Raw genomic sequence first — 16,587 nt, 5'->3', positions numbered from 1 at the left:
GGAATATAGCCCTGGAGCTTGAAGACGCAGGATTTGGAATCAGACCAGGGAGCACCTGTGCAATGAGATCATGTGTAATGAAAGACAGGGACTAAAGGTAGAGCCTTATAGAATTGATGTCTATGGGCCAGGGATTTAGCTCAGTGGTGCTGCCACCTGCCTCAAAAGCTCAAAGTCCTGGGTTCAATCCCTGGTACCAGAAAAAAAAAAGAATTGGTGTTTGCACTGAAGGGCCTGCCCAGTGAGAGGAGCTACACAGGCTCTTCTGATGGCATGTTCCATAGTTGGACAATTGTGTTCTGCAGAGCATGGGACACAGAAGATGTTCTGTGCTTACTGCTCTTGTGAGTTTGTATATCAAAAAAGAGGGCTTTGATACCGACAAATGACTAAGCGAATGGCATGTTCCTTAGGACATCTCCCAAAGACACACAAACTAAAAACAAGCAAACAAAAACCTGAGCAAGAGCTAACATTTTGTTAAATAGTCCATAGCCAAGTTTAAAAATGGAGTATTTGTTTTTCAAACACATTAATGCTAGTAGCCACTGTTGTAGTCTTACTGAAATAATAATTTATATGTATGATGCTATCATACTATTGCTCCTTATTAATTCTCCCTCCCCCTTTTTTTCTCTCTTAGATTTTACATTGTGCTATTGGTAAGTATAGAATTTCTCCCTACTTTGTAAAATGAATTGTCTTTTTTTAAAATCGTAGGTGAAAGCTTGATTCTTATGAAATATTGAAATATTGAAAAAAAAGCAATATTGAAAAGTTAAAACATTTCATTATGTGTATAAAATTGTTCAAATTGGAATGGCTTTTGCTTTCCTAAATCATAGATACTATTTAGATGTTATCACCGAACACTGTCAGCTCTTTTTCCTTTCACTACAAAAGAGGCATTTCACCTCTGCACAAGGGTAATAGAGAAACATGTATTTGTAAAAATATGACTTGAGCCATGGTGCCTGGGCTATGTTGGAAAGCCCTCTCTGTGTTCTCTCTTTTTTTTTTTTTTGGTACTGGGGATCAAACTCAGGACCTTGTGCTTTTGAGGCAGGCGGCAGAACCACTGAGCTAAATCCCCTGCCCTATATTCTTTTTTTATCCTTAAAATAGAAGCATTATGTCTATTGCCTATGTGAGAGTATAAAGAGTTTGTAACACAAATGTAAGGAATGTCTGCTAAAGCAGATGCAGTATGTTTTTCTTTTTGTAGGTTGGGAAGAGTCATCACATTTTGCCCTGGAACTGAGGCATAGCTTCTAGTATGGACAGATTGACTACACCCTTCTAATTAAATAAAATTTAGTTCTGGCACCAGGCATGGTGGTGCATGCCTGTAATTCCAGCTACTCAGGAGTTTGAGGTAGGAGGATTGTAAGTTCTAGGCAATCTGGGCAATTTAGCAAGAACCTGTCTTAAAATTAAAAAGGGCCTGAGAATGTAGTTCTCTGGGAGCACTTGCCTACTGTGTATTGGGCACTGAGTTCAAATTCCCATGACACACAAGAAAGAATCCATTTTGGAGTTGATAGATCCCCATAATGCAAACCCATAGTCTTGGCCATGTGATCCAGGTTTGTCTGTCAAAAGGAAGATTTGAAGATGATACTTATTCAGAAGCACTAAAGTCTAAAAACTTGAAAACTACAAACTCAAACGATTATGCCCCAATCAGTTTAATTCAGAATCAAAATGGGCACTTACTGTGTTGGGCACCTGGCCTTGGTGATAGGGAATTTGGAGATAAGAAGACTTATAATTGAGAAGGACACACAGGTCAGAGACACCACAGCCTGTCCACTGTGGGTCTGGCCAAGGTCACTGTTGTATGTGGTCCCATGACTGGAAAGGAAGACAAATTGTCCTCATTATCAAGAGTTGCCCTGGGCCGGGGATTTAGCTCAGTGGCACCATGCCTGCCTCAAAAGTGCAAGGTCCTGAGTTCAATCCCCAGTACCAGGGGAAAAAAAAAATAAAGAGTTGTACTTCTGCTGTTTCCCACCTCTTTCTTACCTAGGGCCCCAAGGTGGAGTTCAGAGATCCCTCGAGTGATATGCGGGATTTTATATGCATGTATTTGTGTTTACTTGGGGGAGGCAAATGGTCCCATAGCTTTCATTAGACTCTCAGAGGAATTTGTGATCCCAAAAGGCTAAGAAAACACTGCCTTTAGAATCTTTGAAGGATAGATTTGAAAGAGGTGGGGCTCATCTGTCACATAGTCTACTTTCCCAGGGATTAAGCTAATGAGTGTTATATCTCTTTTGCAGCCAGGTCTGACTCCAGAGGCTACCTGCCTCATTTTATAACAAATGAGTTTAACTTACGTAATTCTGTATATACATTTCATTTTTAGTCCTTTATCTGCAACTTTAAAATGAAAAATTTTATCGCTTTTAAGTGGTTAAAATTGTCAGCATTTGCTTGCAGATTGGGAAATACACTTGGCCAGAGAGAGTGCTAGAACCACTTTAGGCCTTCTCCACTTGACCCCATACCTCATCTCTTCCCCTTTCTTTTTTTTTTTCTCCCCCTTTCTTAACTTTCAGCTGCCTCTGATGAGGTTCTTTGATCCATTGTATTGTAGTCATTGTGGAATGCTATAGCAAACTACAGATGGTTCCCTACTTAGGGTGGTTTGGCTTATATTATTTCCACTTTATAATAGTGCAAAAGTGATATGCACTTGGTAAAAACTGCACTTCAGGGCTGGGATTTAGCTCAGTGGTTTCACTGCCTGCTGCACAAGTGTAAGGACGCGAGTTAGGTGTATAAAGTACATTTTCAACTTAGGATATTTTCACCTTGCAGTGGGTTTGTTGGGCCATAATCGCATCGTGATTTGAGGAGTATCTCTCCATAAACTGAGTGGCTTGTGAACAAAAAACATTTGTTTCTCACAGTTCTGGTGGTTGGAAATGCCAAGATCAAGGTGCTGGCATATTTGGTGTTTGGTGGGGCCTATTCCTTGTGGATAGTGACTTCTTCCTGTGTCCTCACATGGTAGAAGGGACAAATAGACTCTTGGGGATTCTTGTTTAAGAGCACTAATCACATTTGTGAGGGTCTCAATGATTTGATCACCACTAAAGATGCTGCCACTTAAGTCACAGTCTGCCAAAAAATGTGTACACACTTTAGGAAAAGAAAAACTTGTGTAAATATTTTGTTTTTATTTTATTTTATTTTTTTTCCCCATTAACTTTATTGGTACATTTTAGGTATAAAATACAGTTACATTCATCATTGGGATCTTGTACCATTACATGAGTCTCTTGGTTCTTATTTTTTTTCCCCTTCCCCTGCCCTCCCTTCACCCCCTTCACCCTTCCCTATTTGCAAAGACCTTGTTTCCATTTTTTTCCTCTTCTCATATTTTTTCCTTTCCCTTTTTTCCCTTCCCCTACCCCTCCCAATTCCCCTGTTCTTTTAGACCTTTTCTTCCTGTTACACAATATCAGTTATACATTTTTTAAATTACAATATTAAGATCTAGGAGATATTACCACAGATTTTACAGAATTTAAAAGGATATAGAAAGCATATTACAAAAATCTTTTTTGAAATAAATTTGACAACTTCTAAGAAGTAACTTGGAGGAGAAATTAATGAAACTAACTCTGGAGGAAATAAAAAATTTGAATAGCACCTATTAAAGAAAGTATATTCCTAGCTTGAAAACCTACCTATATGACAACAGCAGACATATAAACATTTTAACTGACAAATTATATCAAACAATTAAAGCAGAAAAAAGGAACACTTCTCCCCTCATTTTAGGAACTCAACATTGTGCTAATCCTAAAACTGGATAAAGATAATAGAAGAAAAAGTATGAACATAGATAGAAATTTGTTTAACAAAACCAACTCTTAGAAGTCAGATCTGGCAGTATGTAGAAAGTGGTTTTGTTATAGGGATGGCAGTGTTGGTTCAGCATTGGAAGATCCACCCTCAAACATCATCATTTTAACAGAGGAAAGGAAAAAGCCGTATGATCCTGTCACTAGTTAGAGAAAAAGTATTGGACTAAATTCTACAGCTGTTCATGGTCAAAGCTATCAGGAGACTAGAAGTAGAACAGAAACTTCTCAATAGATTAAAGACATGTACTCCATTCTTCCAGCGAGAACGCCTTATATGAATGGAGAAGATACAAAGCTTTCTTAAGGTGGGGAACAAGGACAGATATGCTTACTCTTTATCTGTCCATTAAACTTTGAAACCTGGTCCCCAGCAAAATAGTGTGGCAATAAAATGACACAACTAAGATAGGATTCTCAAGGCAGAAGCAAAATCTTTATATGTAGATGAAATGATCATCTACAGAGAAAATACTAAGAAATCTCTAGGAGCCCCTAGAACTTGTACTTGAATTTAGCAGGATTAGAAAACACAAGGCATATATAAAAATTCAAGTCTGTGTATACTTGCTATAAATGAAGAATTGGATATTGAAATTTAAAAGTTATGTAGGAGTACAAAGGACCTAGAAAAGTTAAAAACAAAAACAAAAACAGTGTTGGAAGACGTTTAGTACCTAATTTTAAGACTTCTTCTAAAGCTACAGTAATCAAGGCAGTGTTGGTGTAAGGAAAGACATATCGATCATTTGAATAAAACAGAATCTAGAAATAGAACCACACATATATGGTCCACTGAGTTTTGAAAGATTATTTAACATTAGCATTTTATAGAATATAAACTCAATTCAAGAGCCAAGGAAGAGATAGTGTTTTCAGCAAACGGCACTAGAACACCTGGTATCCGTATATAAAAAATTAACCTCAACCCTTTTTTTCCATACATGAAAATAACTTGAAGGGATCTATGAACCTAAATAAGAAAGCCTAAAAGTATAAAACTTTAAGAAGAAATTATAAGGGAAAATGTTTATGAATTCAGGGTAGGCAAGAACTACCTAGTATACAAAAGACATGATGTATAAAAGAAAAAAATTGATAAATGAGATTCCATCAAAATTTAGAACTTTAAATGACATCATTAAAATGAAAAGTAGTCCTTAAACAGACCATATTTACAATGCATATAACCTATGAGCAGAATGTATAAAGAATTCTTAGAGGTCATTAATAGACAACCCAATTAAAATGTAGACATAAGCAGATGATAAATAGCCAGTATAGCACAAGGAATGGTGTGCAACTCTAGAATCAGAAAAATACTAATCAGTACAATAACAAGATTGAATTATACACTCATTAGGGAGATGAAGTTAAAAGTTTTAAAAGCCTTGTCATGACTTTTTCTTTTTGTTGGATTCTCCCCCTTTGCATTTAATTTGTCACACCCAATGGATTCATTCTGCTGGGTTTCCTGGGGTTTTGATCCTCATTGTCTTTTCCTAGGGTATTGACTAAAATTTTTTGGAGTGCCAGTTTGGTATTCATGAAGTTCCTGAGGTGCTCTTTATCATGAAAGTATCTTATTTCTCCATCAATTTTGAAAGATAGTTTTGCAGGGTACATCAATCTGGGTTGGAGGCTGTTTTCCTTTAGGGCTTGAAATCCCTCACTCCAAGCTCTTCTTGCCTTGAGGGTTTGCATTGAGAAGTCTGCTGTGATTCTGATGGGCTTTCCTTTGTATATGATTTGTTTCTTTTCTCTCACTGCTTGTAGAATTTTGTTCTTCTGTTGGATTTCTGGAATCCTAACTATTATATGCCTATGTGTAGATTTTTTTTGATCAAGGCTAGCTGGAGTCCTATATGCCTCACTTATCTGTATGTCAAGTTCTTTTCCCTTGCTTGGGAAGTTTTCTGCCATCACTTCTGTGAAGAGTTTTTTTATGTCATCTGCACTCTCTCCTCTTTCTTCATTGACTCCAATCAGTCTTACGTTATTCTTCTTTACAACATCTAGCAGCTGCTGGATTGATTTCTCATGTTCCCTTACAATTTTAAAGCAAATTTTCTTTTCCTCCTCACTAATTGCAATCTTATCTTCTATAGTGAAATTCTGTCCTCACATAGGGTCATTCTGCTACATAAACTTTCAGTGGAGTTTTTAATCTCTAGGAAATCTGTTTGTATCTGTTTTATGGATTCCATTTGTTTCCTGTGTTGGGATTCCATCATGTTCCTCAGATCCTCTGTTTTTTATCTGTATCCTCTCTAGATTTATTAATCATCATGTCTTGCACCATGAGCAAAATCTTTGCTGTTATCTGAGTAATTATTTCTGATTTCATTTTTTCCAGATCCTCTTTTGTTGCCAGTTCATAGAGTCCAGGTGGTTGAGTATCAGATTGTTCCATCTTGTTTCCCTTTGGGGTTGCTGTAGGTGATCTGGAAGCCTGTTTTTGAGGCTTGTTTATGTGTCTTCTCATTTCCACAGGGTAGGGCCCATGCTTCTGGCGCCCACGTGGCTCAGCCTCTCTGCCCTAGGAGCTTGGGATGGCAGTGGGGGAGCTTCCTTCCAGGTTCTGGGACCGGCTCACTTTCTCTGCCCTAGGAGCCTGGGATGGCTGCAGGGGAGCTTCCTTCCAGGTGCTGGGACTGGCTCACCTTCTCTGCCCTAGGAGCCTGGGATGGAGGTGGGGAGCTTCCTTCCAGGTGCTGGGACCAGCTGAGCTTCTCTGCCCTAGGAGCCTGGGATGGCAGTGGGGGAGCTTCCTTCCAGATGCTGGGACCGGCTCACCTTCTCTGCCCTAGGAGTCTGGGATGGAGGCAGGGAGCTTCTTTCCAGGTGCTGGGACTGGCTCACCTTCTTGCCCTTTGTATAAATATTTTAATACTAAATTTATTGAGACATCCTGACATTAATACAAGTTACCTTTGGGCTCTACAATTACAAGAGGTCCTCAAAGTGGTGGCCATTAGCTTCCAGACATTTATTAGTATGGCGCACTGACACTTGGATAACCTTGGTCATTGAGATTGCTGCACCTGCATTTTTAATTTCTTCTCTCAGCCAGCAGTGTAGTGGGTTTTCTGCAATATACAACATCCTTTAGGGTCCCCCGTATAAGGATAACACTGTCTGTTGAAAAAACATACTATTCTTCTTTTCCTGAAGTGTGAATACATTTTTTTGGTGGATTCTGTACTATTAGGGTTAGATTTCAACATACTAAATTAGGAGAGGGGGTACAAACATTACAACCACAGAACTGAGCACGTATACTATTATTTTAGTTAATATTTAGTTATGTTTAATACTTGAAATCCCTTTGTCTTAGAATATACTCTTATACCTCTATAAAATTTCTGTCCTTGGAAATAAAGTTCCTAACAAGAAAATTTTCATGCACAACAAAAACATTAAATGCTTGGTGGGCTTGGATGCCAGCTGCAGTGATGAGCAGTGAGAACAGAGGTGACAGCCAGTCTTAGGTTCAGGAAGCCTGTGTCAGGCAGGCACCCCTCTGGTTCCTCCATCCTGATGCATGGAGGCCTGGCATCCAAGTCACATTCCCTGGCGGATTTGTCTTAAGGCTTCCCCTTAAGACTGTGAGCTCCTGGGAAGCAAAGTCTGACTGGTCTGTGTTTGTCCAGGACCTTCTGTAGCAGCCAACACATGGAGATACTTAGAAAGCCCTGCCTCTTCCCTCAGGGACTTGTTCTGTCAGTGAGTCTCCCTTCATCATTGCCCTTTGCTGTCTTATCTACCTTTCCTTTCTCAGCTCACAGAATACTCAAGCACTTCACCTTAGAAACAATGTTTAACCTGACCTTTGACCCTGCACCCCCCTCCTGCTACCTCATCCCTTTTACCAGATGTTTACCAGATGCTAAATTCTACTTCTTCACTCCCACTTTCTGCCTGAACCCAGCGTTGGGCATTTGTCCTCATTGTCCTCCAAAGATTACCCTGTGGTCTAAAATCAGCAGCAGTTTCTACTAAATTCTAAGGACACATTTGGAACATGTTGGGCTTCTTGGCCCCACTGTGCTCCACTGAGGGCTAGCTACCTCCTTGAGGTCCTGCTCCTTCAGCTTCTGCTGTACTGAGCCCTGCTGGTTTTTCTTATCCTCTGTGGTTCTTTTCTTTCTCCCTTGGATACCTCTTTCTTTCCCTGACTGAATTGTGTGTGTTTCCCAGGGTTGTGTTGGGGCTCATTGCTCTTCTGTTGAACACATGGTCGTGGGCAATCTTTCCTTCTCGAAGATGAGAGACACCCTCTTCCCCAATCCCCAGCTACACCTGCACCCAGACTCCAGAGTCATCCATTAACCTCATGGATATTCACTCCTACGTACAGGCCCCTCTTCAGCATGACCGAAACTCCCCAACTTGCTCTGCCTCCTGAATTCTCTTTGTCAGGGGTCCCACTAGCCACAACCACAGCATTGTCACCCATCCTAGACCTGGAACCTGTGCATGGTACATTCTTCTCCCTCACCCACATATCTACAGCCAAGCAGTCATTGGGTTTTGTCAGTTCTATTCCTTAACTAGTTTTGACTTGGTTTTTCATCTATTTTGGACCTCAGTATGTCCTATCCAGACACCCACAAAAAGTCTCCCTGAACCTCCAGGCATATAATATTTATAGTAAGAAGTACCATTTATTATTTACTATGTTCCAGTGCTTTACATTCATTATCTCATTTACTTTCCATTTAACAGTTACAAGACTAAAGTTTAGAAGATTTTATGTTTGTTCTCACCACAAATATGTGTGTGTATATTCATAAACTTGATTTAGCATTTCTATATTGTATACATATCTTAAAACATTATGTTGTATACCATAAATTTATATTTTTGTCAAATGAAATTTATATTCCATATCTTATCAAAGTTCACACACCCGGTAAGCCTAGAGCCATGTCCTAAGGTTCCGGGTCTTTGCTTTACACTGTCTCTGATGGCTTTTGATTAGAGGAGAGTTGTAAACATGTCACTTGACTGTACAAAACCTTTCACTGGTTTAAATTTCTTCCTGACCTGGACCCTGCACACCTTGCCAGCCTTACCTGCCCCACTCCTCTGCCTCCCACTCCATGCTGCAGCATCTGTGCCCAGGATCTGATCTCTGCCAGGAAAGAGCAGGGTATGAAGCCAGCTGGCTGACTTTACTATTCTTCTCCTATAAACTTTAGCACCTGCCAGCTAGATGAGGTATTGTTCATTGTTTATCAGTTGTCTCTAAGCCCCACACCTCATTCTGTTGTTTCACTCTCCACATTGTACTATGTATGGTTATGTCATTGTACTCATGCTCCTACCAATACTGTGGAATATTCTCAAAGCAAGAACTGTTCATTAGGGCCGGGGATTTAGCTCAGTGGTTTCACCACCTGCTGCGCAAGCGCAAGGACCTGAGTTCAATCCCTGGTACCAAAAAAAAAAAAGAACTGTTCATTAATGATCCCTGTGTCCCAGTGCATAACAGTCCATGAACCTAATGGGAGCTCAGTGAACATTCGATCATGAGCTCATCAGACTCTGGTGCATTTCCAAAATCTGTTTCAAAAATGACTTAAAAGAGTTAATGATAAAATAATAAAGAGAGACTGTTTCTAACATAATCCTTTTTCTTTTTGTTTTTAAAGGTATCAGGGATCAAATTCAGGACCTCACACTTGCCAGGCAGGCATGGTGCCACTGAGCTACATCCCCAGCCCTTTAACATTAGCCTAAAAGCAATACTTCACTTTTTTTTAACCTATAAAACTTTGTTTTTGAGACAGGGTCTTGCTATATATAGCTCAGGCTGCCTTGAGCTCCCTGTGTAGCCTTGCCTCAGCCTCCTGAGTGCTAGGATCACAGGCATGCACCACCATGTCCGGCCTTAATTTATTTTTTAAATGATGGTTTGTTTTCCTATAGCATTCTAAAAGTTTTCACTACAACTCAGTCTTTTAGAAACTTATTTTAGAGCCTTGAGATATTTTAAATTCATGTAAACTAAAGAAAAGTATATGCCATAGACAGACTTCAGTTGTTTAATAGCTGTGTGACTTCCAGGAACTAACAATTTTAGTGCAGCTTCATTTGTTTCTCAGTAGAAGGAGGATAATGATACCCACCTCATAAGATTGTAGTGCACAGAAAGCACTTAGCACAGTGTCTGAAACACAGCTATATTGAAAGCTGCCCAGTAGAATAGTAGATGTTCTTATTATCTAAAGCAATATAATGTCAGAGTGTTACAAGTTTTATTCTGCCTTTAATATAAGGTTCACTATTTAATTTATGTAAATGTAACTCTAGATTTATACAAATGTAACTCATAGTCTTCTTAAATTATAAATGCTTTGTTGATGAGCACTTCAGAGCCATTTGTTCTTAGTATAGATTGGAGTTGCAACTTGTTCATGGTTTTGAAAGTGCAGTTTGGCAGGAATGGCCTCCAGAAACAAAAAACTCTAACACCCTAGATGAGGGGCTTATCTCTGTGAGAAGTCGAGCTTTTTGTCCTTGCAAATGTGTCCCATCTTGTGGCTTTTGCAGAGTAGGTTGTTTATCCTCTGTTGCTAACAAAGGGATCTGATTTCCCAAATGCCATGGTCACAGTCCAACCTAAGACTAGAGCTTCATGTTTCCCCATTGTAGAAGTGAGAATTTTAAAAAACAAAACAAAAACAGGTACTTCTGTTGAGAGCCCACATTTCCTTCTGAGTACATCTTTTTCCCAAAAATCTTTTTATGCCCCTAAAAAAAAATACACCAAGAAATCACTAGAACCCACCTTCGGACATAAACGTATCATAAGACTGCAGAGAAGAGCTGTGGTTTCTTTATTCACGTGAATATTTTGCATTGAAAGAAGTATTCTCATTTTTCTGTATTGTGTACAAGATTACAATGTGGAGGAGGCATATGGAATCTGGGGGTGGTTTGCAGCTAACTCTGCCAGGGTGTGTCCCGCTTTTGTTAGGGTGGACATTAGAAGTGGAGGGACTAGAGATGAAGATGCTGTCGGTAAGATGTGACATCAAGCATTTGGCAAACCTTCATGTTGGAAGTTACACTGTCAGTTGCATAACTTTGAAGTTTTCTTTTGATTTGTAGAACTAGGTAGGAGGTTACCTTTGCAATTCTGCCTTTGCTGTTTACTCAAGTGCAGTAGTTTTCCAGCAATCTGATCCAAAATTTCAGTATCAAGACCATACTGACCATATTCAAACCTTAATCTTTCTCAAATCACCTAAAGCCTTCAGACTAGTCTGGCTTAGCCTCTTTTCTTTGTTTTTTTTTTTTTTTTTTTGGCACCGGGAATTGAACTCGGGTCCTTGCGCTTGCGCAGCAGGCGGTGAAACCACTGAGCTAAATTCCCGGCCTGTTAGCCTCTTTTCTGCCTAGGCTGTATTTTATTCTGTTGTCACCCAATCAGACTTTTTTCCTCTTTCCCCTCCCAAACAGGGAGAAAACAAAAAGGAAATATAATGTTGGTACCTGCATCTTGTGCTCCTGATTCACAAGGCTTCAGCCCTTGTTCTCTATTCAAACTGCTTCTTCACACTGCTATCATTTTGTACATACAATTTCCTTTGCCAGGAACATCTAGCTCCATTAGTTGTTCCAGCTTTATGCGAATGTCCTGAGATGAAGGGAAGAAAGAAAGAAGTAGATCATGCTCAGTAGGACCCCAGAGAGCCTGCACAGGAAGGGTAAGGACTTCTCCAGCTGTCTGGCTCCTAGCAAGCTCTCAGTAAATGGTACCAGGGCCGGGGATTTAGCTCAGTGGTTTTGCCTCCTGCTGCTCAAGCGCAAGGACCCAAGTTCAATCCCCAGTACCAAAAAAATAAAAAGAAATCAGTAAATGGTACCCAAGTACTGGGTAAACGTAATTCCTTGAGTGTGTCTGTGCCAGTTGTAGTGAGAAGGGATAGCCATGAAGAGAGCCCAGGGAATTGTCCCTCTTGCTGCCCTTGCAGGAATATACAGGGTTTAGTTTAATTGGAAACCTGTTTTTAAGATATTTAAAACATCCTATATATAAGAAAATAGTAGACTGCTATCCTGTCCATGAGAAACCAAGCTCAGGCAAGCCCTACTGGAAACATTTCTAGTTGTGTAGCAAGTCTCCTGCTGGGCCTAGTTTTCACATCTGCAAACTAGGGTGTTGGGTTAGATACTTGATCATCTCTAATGTTTCTTAGAACTGGGTGCCCCAAAATTCCTTAAAAAAGGAATGTATGCCACATGTTTATGAGTGTTGCCTGATACATATTGAAAGTCATGTTACAGAGCAGAATTGATAAAGGAGAAACATAACTTTCTATAATACGTATTTAACGTCTTCACTAGATGGCAGCCTTGTGTTAGTAAGAAGACTTCCTCTTTAAGTTGTAGGACTTCTGGAGGCCTTCTGATGAGAATATATAATAGTGAACCAATAGCTGAAGCAGGAGTAAGATAATAAGAGAAAAGAGAAACAGATGTTGTTCTATCACTGTCTCTTTACTTGATGATTAATATTTGAGGTAATGAAAATCTGGAACTTTCTTACATTGCCCTGAAGAAGATTATTTTATAAATATTTCTTAAAGTATACTTAAAATTAAAAATGAGCTTAATTTGCTTTAAGAGAAAGAATATCGTATTTCACAAGTTCTCTGCTGAGATACTTTGTGGTAGTATGAAATTGATAAATCTTCCACTTACATTCTTAGCTTCAAAAGCCAGATTTATTCTAAAGAAATTAGAAACACCATCCAGTGACCAAGATGACTAAATTCTGTTGCACTTAGGGCAAGTGAGTCATTTTTAGCCAGAAATTTGATTTGTGATTCTGTAGTAAGAGTTGAATGATTAAATCACTTATTAATACATGGAGTAAACATTATGTTTTAATTTTCATTTCTAGCATGACAAATGATATGGCATATCGTTTCACATGCTTATCTGCCATCTGTGTATTTTTTTTTTTTGGTACTGGGAATCGAACTTAAGACCTTGCACTTGTGAGGCAGGCAGCAGAACCACTGAGCTAAATCCCTGGCGCCTCTGTGTATCTTTTTTGATGAGGTGTCTATTCAGGTCATTTGTCGTTTTTTGAGAGAGACAGACACAGACACAGGCTGTATTGTCCAGGTTGGCCCCAAATTATTAGCCTCAAGCAGTTTTCTTGCTTAGCCTCCTGTGTGCAGGAACTATAAGCATGCGCTTTCCAGTTTTTGTTTTCTTGTGGTTGAGATTTAAGAATTATTTTTATATTTTAGATACAAATCTTCTATCAATATATGTTGTGTTTTTTTTGGTACCAGGGATTGAACTTGGTTTCTTGCGCTTGTGCAGCAGGCGTCGAAACCATTGAGCCAAATCCCCGGCCCTATCAGATATATATTTAACAAGTATTTTCTCCCAGTCTGTGGCCTGTCTTTATATTCTCTTACTTGTGTCTTTCACAAAGCACAAGTTTTTAATTTTAATGAAGTACATCATAACCAATTTTTTTTTCTTTCATGGACCATGCTTTTGGTATTATAGCTAAAAACTCATTACCAAACCCAAGGTTACATAGATTTTTCTTCCTGTGTTTTCACCTGGAAGTTTTAGAGTTTTACCTTTTACAGATAGGTCTGTGATTTCATTTTGAGCTCACTTTTGTGAGTAGCTCTGAGTCTAGGCTCATTTCTTTACATGTGGATGTCTAGTTGTTCCAGCACCATTTGTTGAAAAGGCTGGGGCCTGGGATTTAGCTCAGTGGTCCCACTGCCTGCCTCACAAGCGCAAGGTCCCGAGTTTGATCCCCAGTACCAAAAAAAAAAAGAAAGAAAAGACTGTCCTGTCCCTGTAGAATTGCCTTTATTTGTCAAAGGCTGGTTATAGATTTGTTTCTGGATTTGTGTCAAAGTCAGTCCTGAAACCTAGGAGTGGTGTAAGTCCTCCAACCTGCCCCACTCCCCAATAATTGTGTGGATCCTTTGTCTTTCCACGTAAACTTTAGAATTTCTATAAAATAGCTTCCTGGGATTTTTGGTTCAGATTGTGTTGAATTTGTAGATCAAATTGGGAAAACAGCATATTAATGATATTTAGTCTTTCAATCCACAGACATGGAATATCTTTCTCTCCATTTCTTTTCAGTGCTGGGGATTGGGGGATTTAACCCAGGGAGTTCTAGGTTACTTTTACTTTATTATTTTTTTATATAGGCACAGAGTCTCACTAAGTTGCCCATATTGGCCTCAAACTTGATCCTTCTCTACTCTGAGCTAGACCTTTGATTTTTTTTTTTTTTTTTTTTTTTGGTGATTTTTTGAGAGTCTCACCATGCAGTCCAGGCTGGCCTTCAGCTGTGTTGCCCAGGCTGGCCTCGAACTCACTGCAGTCCTCCTGACTCAGCCTCCCAGGTGCTGAGATTACAGGTGTTTGCCACTACGTCCAGCTGAAATCTTTGATTTCTTTCATCAATGTTTTATAGCTTTCCACATACAAATCCTGTACCTATTTTGTTAAATTTATACCTAACTATCTTGGGTGTTGTTATAAACGGTATATATAGATTTACTTTCAAACTCCAGTTGCTTATTGCTGGCATATAGGAAAGTAATAGAGTTTTACATACTGACCTTGTATCCCATGATCTTTCTATATCCTTGCTTATAGTTCCAGGATTGTGTGTATGTTCCTAGGGATTCTGTATATTGACAATGATGTCATCTTTGAATAAAGACAGCTTTCTTTCTTTGCAGTCTGCATGCCTGTTACTTCTTTTCCTTGTCTTATTGCACTAGCTACAAGTTTTATTATGCTCATTATTCAATAAGATAAAGCTATTCTTAGCTCAGTGTTTCTTCCCAACCAATTTTGAAGGAATACATGTTTCCTACTTTATTTTTATCAAGGTATAAAATTCAATATAGATAGCCTTTTTTAAAATAATGATCTTCTGTATCCTTTTTTTCCCACCCACTGTACTTACCTAGCACTGACAGTGATAATGTTAAAAGTCTCCAATATTTAATGGGTTTCTAATTTTCTTAGCATCATCTATACCATTTGCTTTAAGAGAAGTGTTTGCTGTGTTAATTTGGAGCATAGATATTTGTAACTCTTAACTTCATTGTAAATTGTGGCTTTTGGCATTAAAACAATGTTTTCTTTGTCAGGTGTAATGCTTTTTTGCCTTGAATTCTACTTAGTCTGATATTGGGATCATAATCCAGGTGTTTTATTTTTTGGGGGGTACCGGGGATTGAACTCGGGTCCTTCCACTTGTGAGGCAGGCGGCGGAACCACTGAGCTAAATCCCTGGCCAATCCAGGCTTTGTTTTGCTTTCATTGTCTGATATACCTTTGTGCATTGGTTTATTTGTGTCCCTGTTGATCCACTTTTGTATTAGCATAGAGTTGGAACCGGTTTTGTGATGCATTTTGATAATCTGTCCTAAAAAGTGAGTTAAGTCCACTCATAGTTATTCATTTAGGTATTTATAAGATTTTTTATTTGGTTTTCCTAGTGGTTACCTTTGTATTTATACACTTTTAAATGACCTTAGTTCTCTTTTTTATGTAACTTATCATTGTAAGGCTTAACAATTTTTAAAGCTATCTTTTAACTCCCACCTAGTGCTTATATAATAATCAGGAAGCTTATTCTACTTTCTTCTTTCCTTCCTCCCATTTTTTACTTGCATTATTTCTACCTTTTCAGAACATATAAACATTTATATATTCTGCCCTGTGCCAACCTTTTAGTCTTAAGTCCACACTTATTAAAGTCTACAGTACATTAAGTATTCACTGTCAGTCCTTTTGCCAAAATTCCCTATCACTCTGAGGCATATCCTAGTAAAACTATTACTTCTTGGGAAGTATGATGCCAGCCTAATTATGTGAAGGCATTGTGAAGAGTCAGAGATTGTATCCTACTTACAAGCTTGTAAGTTAGTTGGCTACTCTTTCAAGGATGCTGGCAGAAGACGCAAAACTCTTGGGTGAGAAACTGGCCTTGATTACTTGTGACAAAAGCAGCAGACACAGCTCCCTGTTCATTTGTATTAGTTCTTTGTGTCCCCTACACTGTGGGGATGGCATAAGTGGGTTTCTATGAATATCTATACACTCAGTGGTTTGTGTTACAAAAGAGTGTGCAGAACTTGGGGGATCTACTGCATCTAGTTAGTGAAAACACTTTATTTGGGAGAAGGTGCTTCCTTATCCCTCAAGGAGGCTTCCAGAAGATACAACACTAGGGGATTCCCTGGGGAAGAGCAGTCCGCTCATTGTTTTGGGGGCATCCTAGTAGGACTATGCAGAGTGCTGAAGGCCCATGGCAGATTGCCTTTCCCAGAAAATTCCCAAGGAGTGCTAGTAGGCATGGTATTCCCTGAGTTCATACTTAAGACTTCTTGTAGCTTTTATATTTGAAGGACTGATTTGCTACACACAAAACCCTTGGTTCATTCATTATTCTCTCACATTTCTTGAAAATGCTTCTTCATTGCTTTCACATAGTAAAAAAGATGCAGTAATGTATCTGAAAAAGGTGAGATAATTAGGTTGGCATCATACTTCCCAAGAAGTAATAGTTTTACTAGGATATGCCTCAGAGTTGACTACTATAGGACAATTTCCCAGGTACCCAATAAAGCCTTTCAGTATGTAGATTTGGGCCTTTTTTTTCTGGAAAGTGTTACTGGGTTACAGTTTGAAT

The 16,587-nt window shown here is 39.0% G+C and overlaps 1 protein-coding gene across 1 annotated transcript in view; it reads left to right on the top strand.

Annotated features, from left to right (window-relative positions):
• The window catches only part of Hacd2 (3-hydroxyacyl-CoA dehydratase 2), a 101,807-nt gene that overhangs the window by 24,521 nt on the left and 60,699 nt on the right, over positions 1 to 16,587 (top strand). The window contains exon 3 of the mRNA XM_021251271.2: positions 644 to 662. Coding sequence (XP_021106930.1) covers positions 644 to 662 — 19 coding nt within the window. The remainder of the gene's footprint in view (positions 1 to 643; positions 663 to 16,587) is intronic.

The sequence above is a fragment of the Heterocephalus glaber genome, unplaced genomic scaffold, assembly GCF_053883595.1.
Source record: "Heterocephalus glaber isolate CG9 unplaced genomic scaffold, H.glaber_assembly_v1.0 deba00000122, whole genome shotgun sequence".
In the NCBI taxonomy this organism is placed as follows: domain Eukaryota; kingdom Metazoa; phylum Chordata; class Mammalia; order Rodentia; family Bathyergidae; genus Heterocephalus; species Heterocephalus glaber.
Note: the sequence above shows the minus strand (reverse complement) of the source record. Positions and strands in the feature narration are given on the sequence as shown.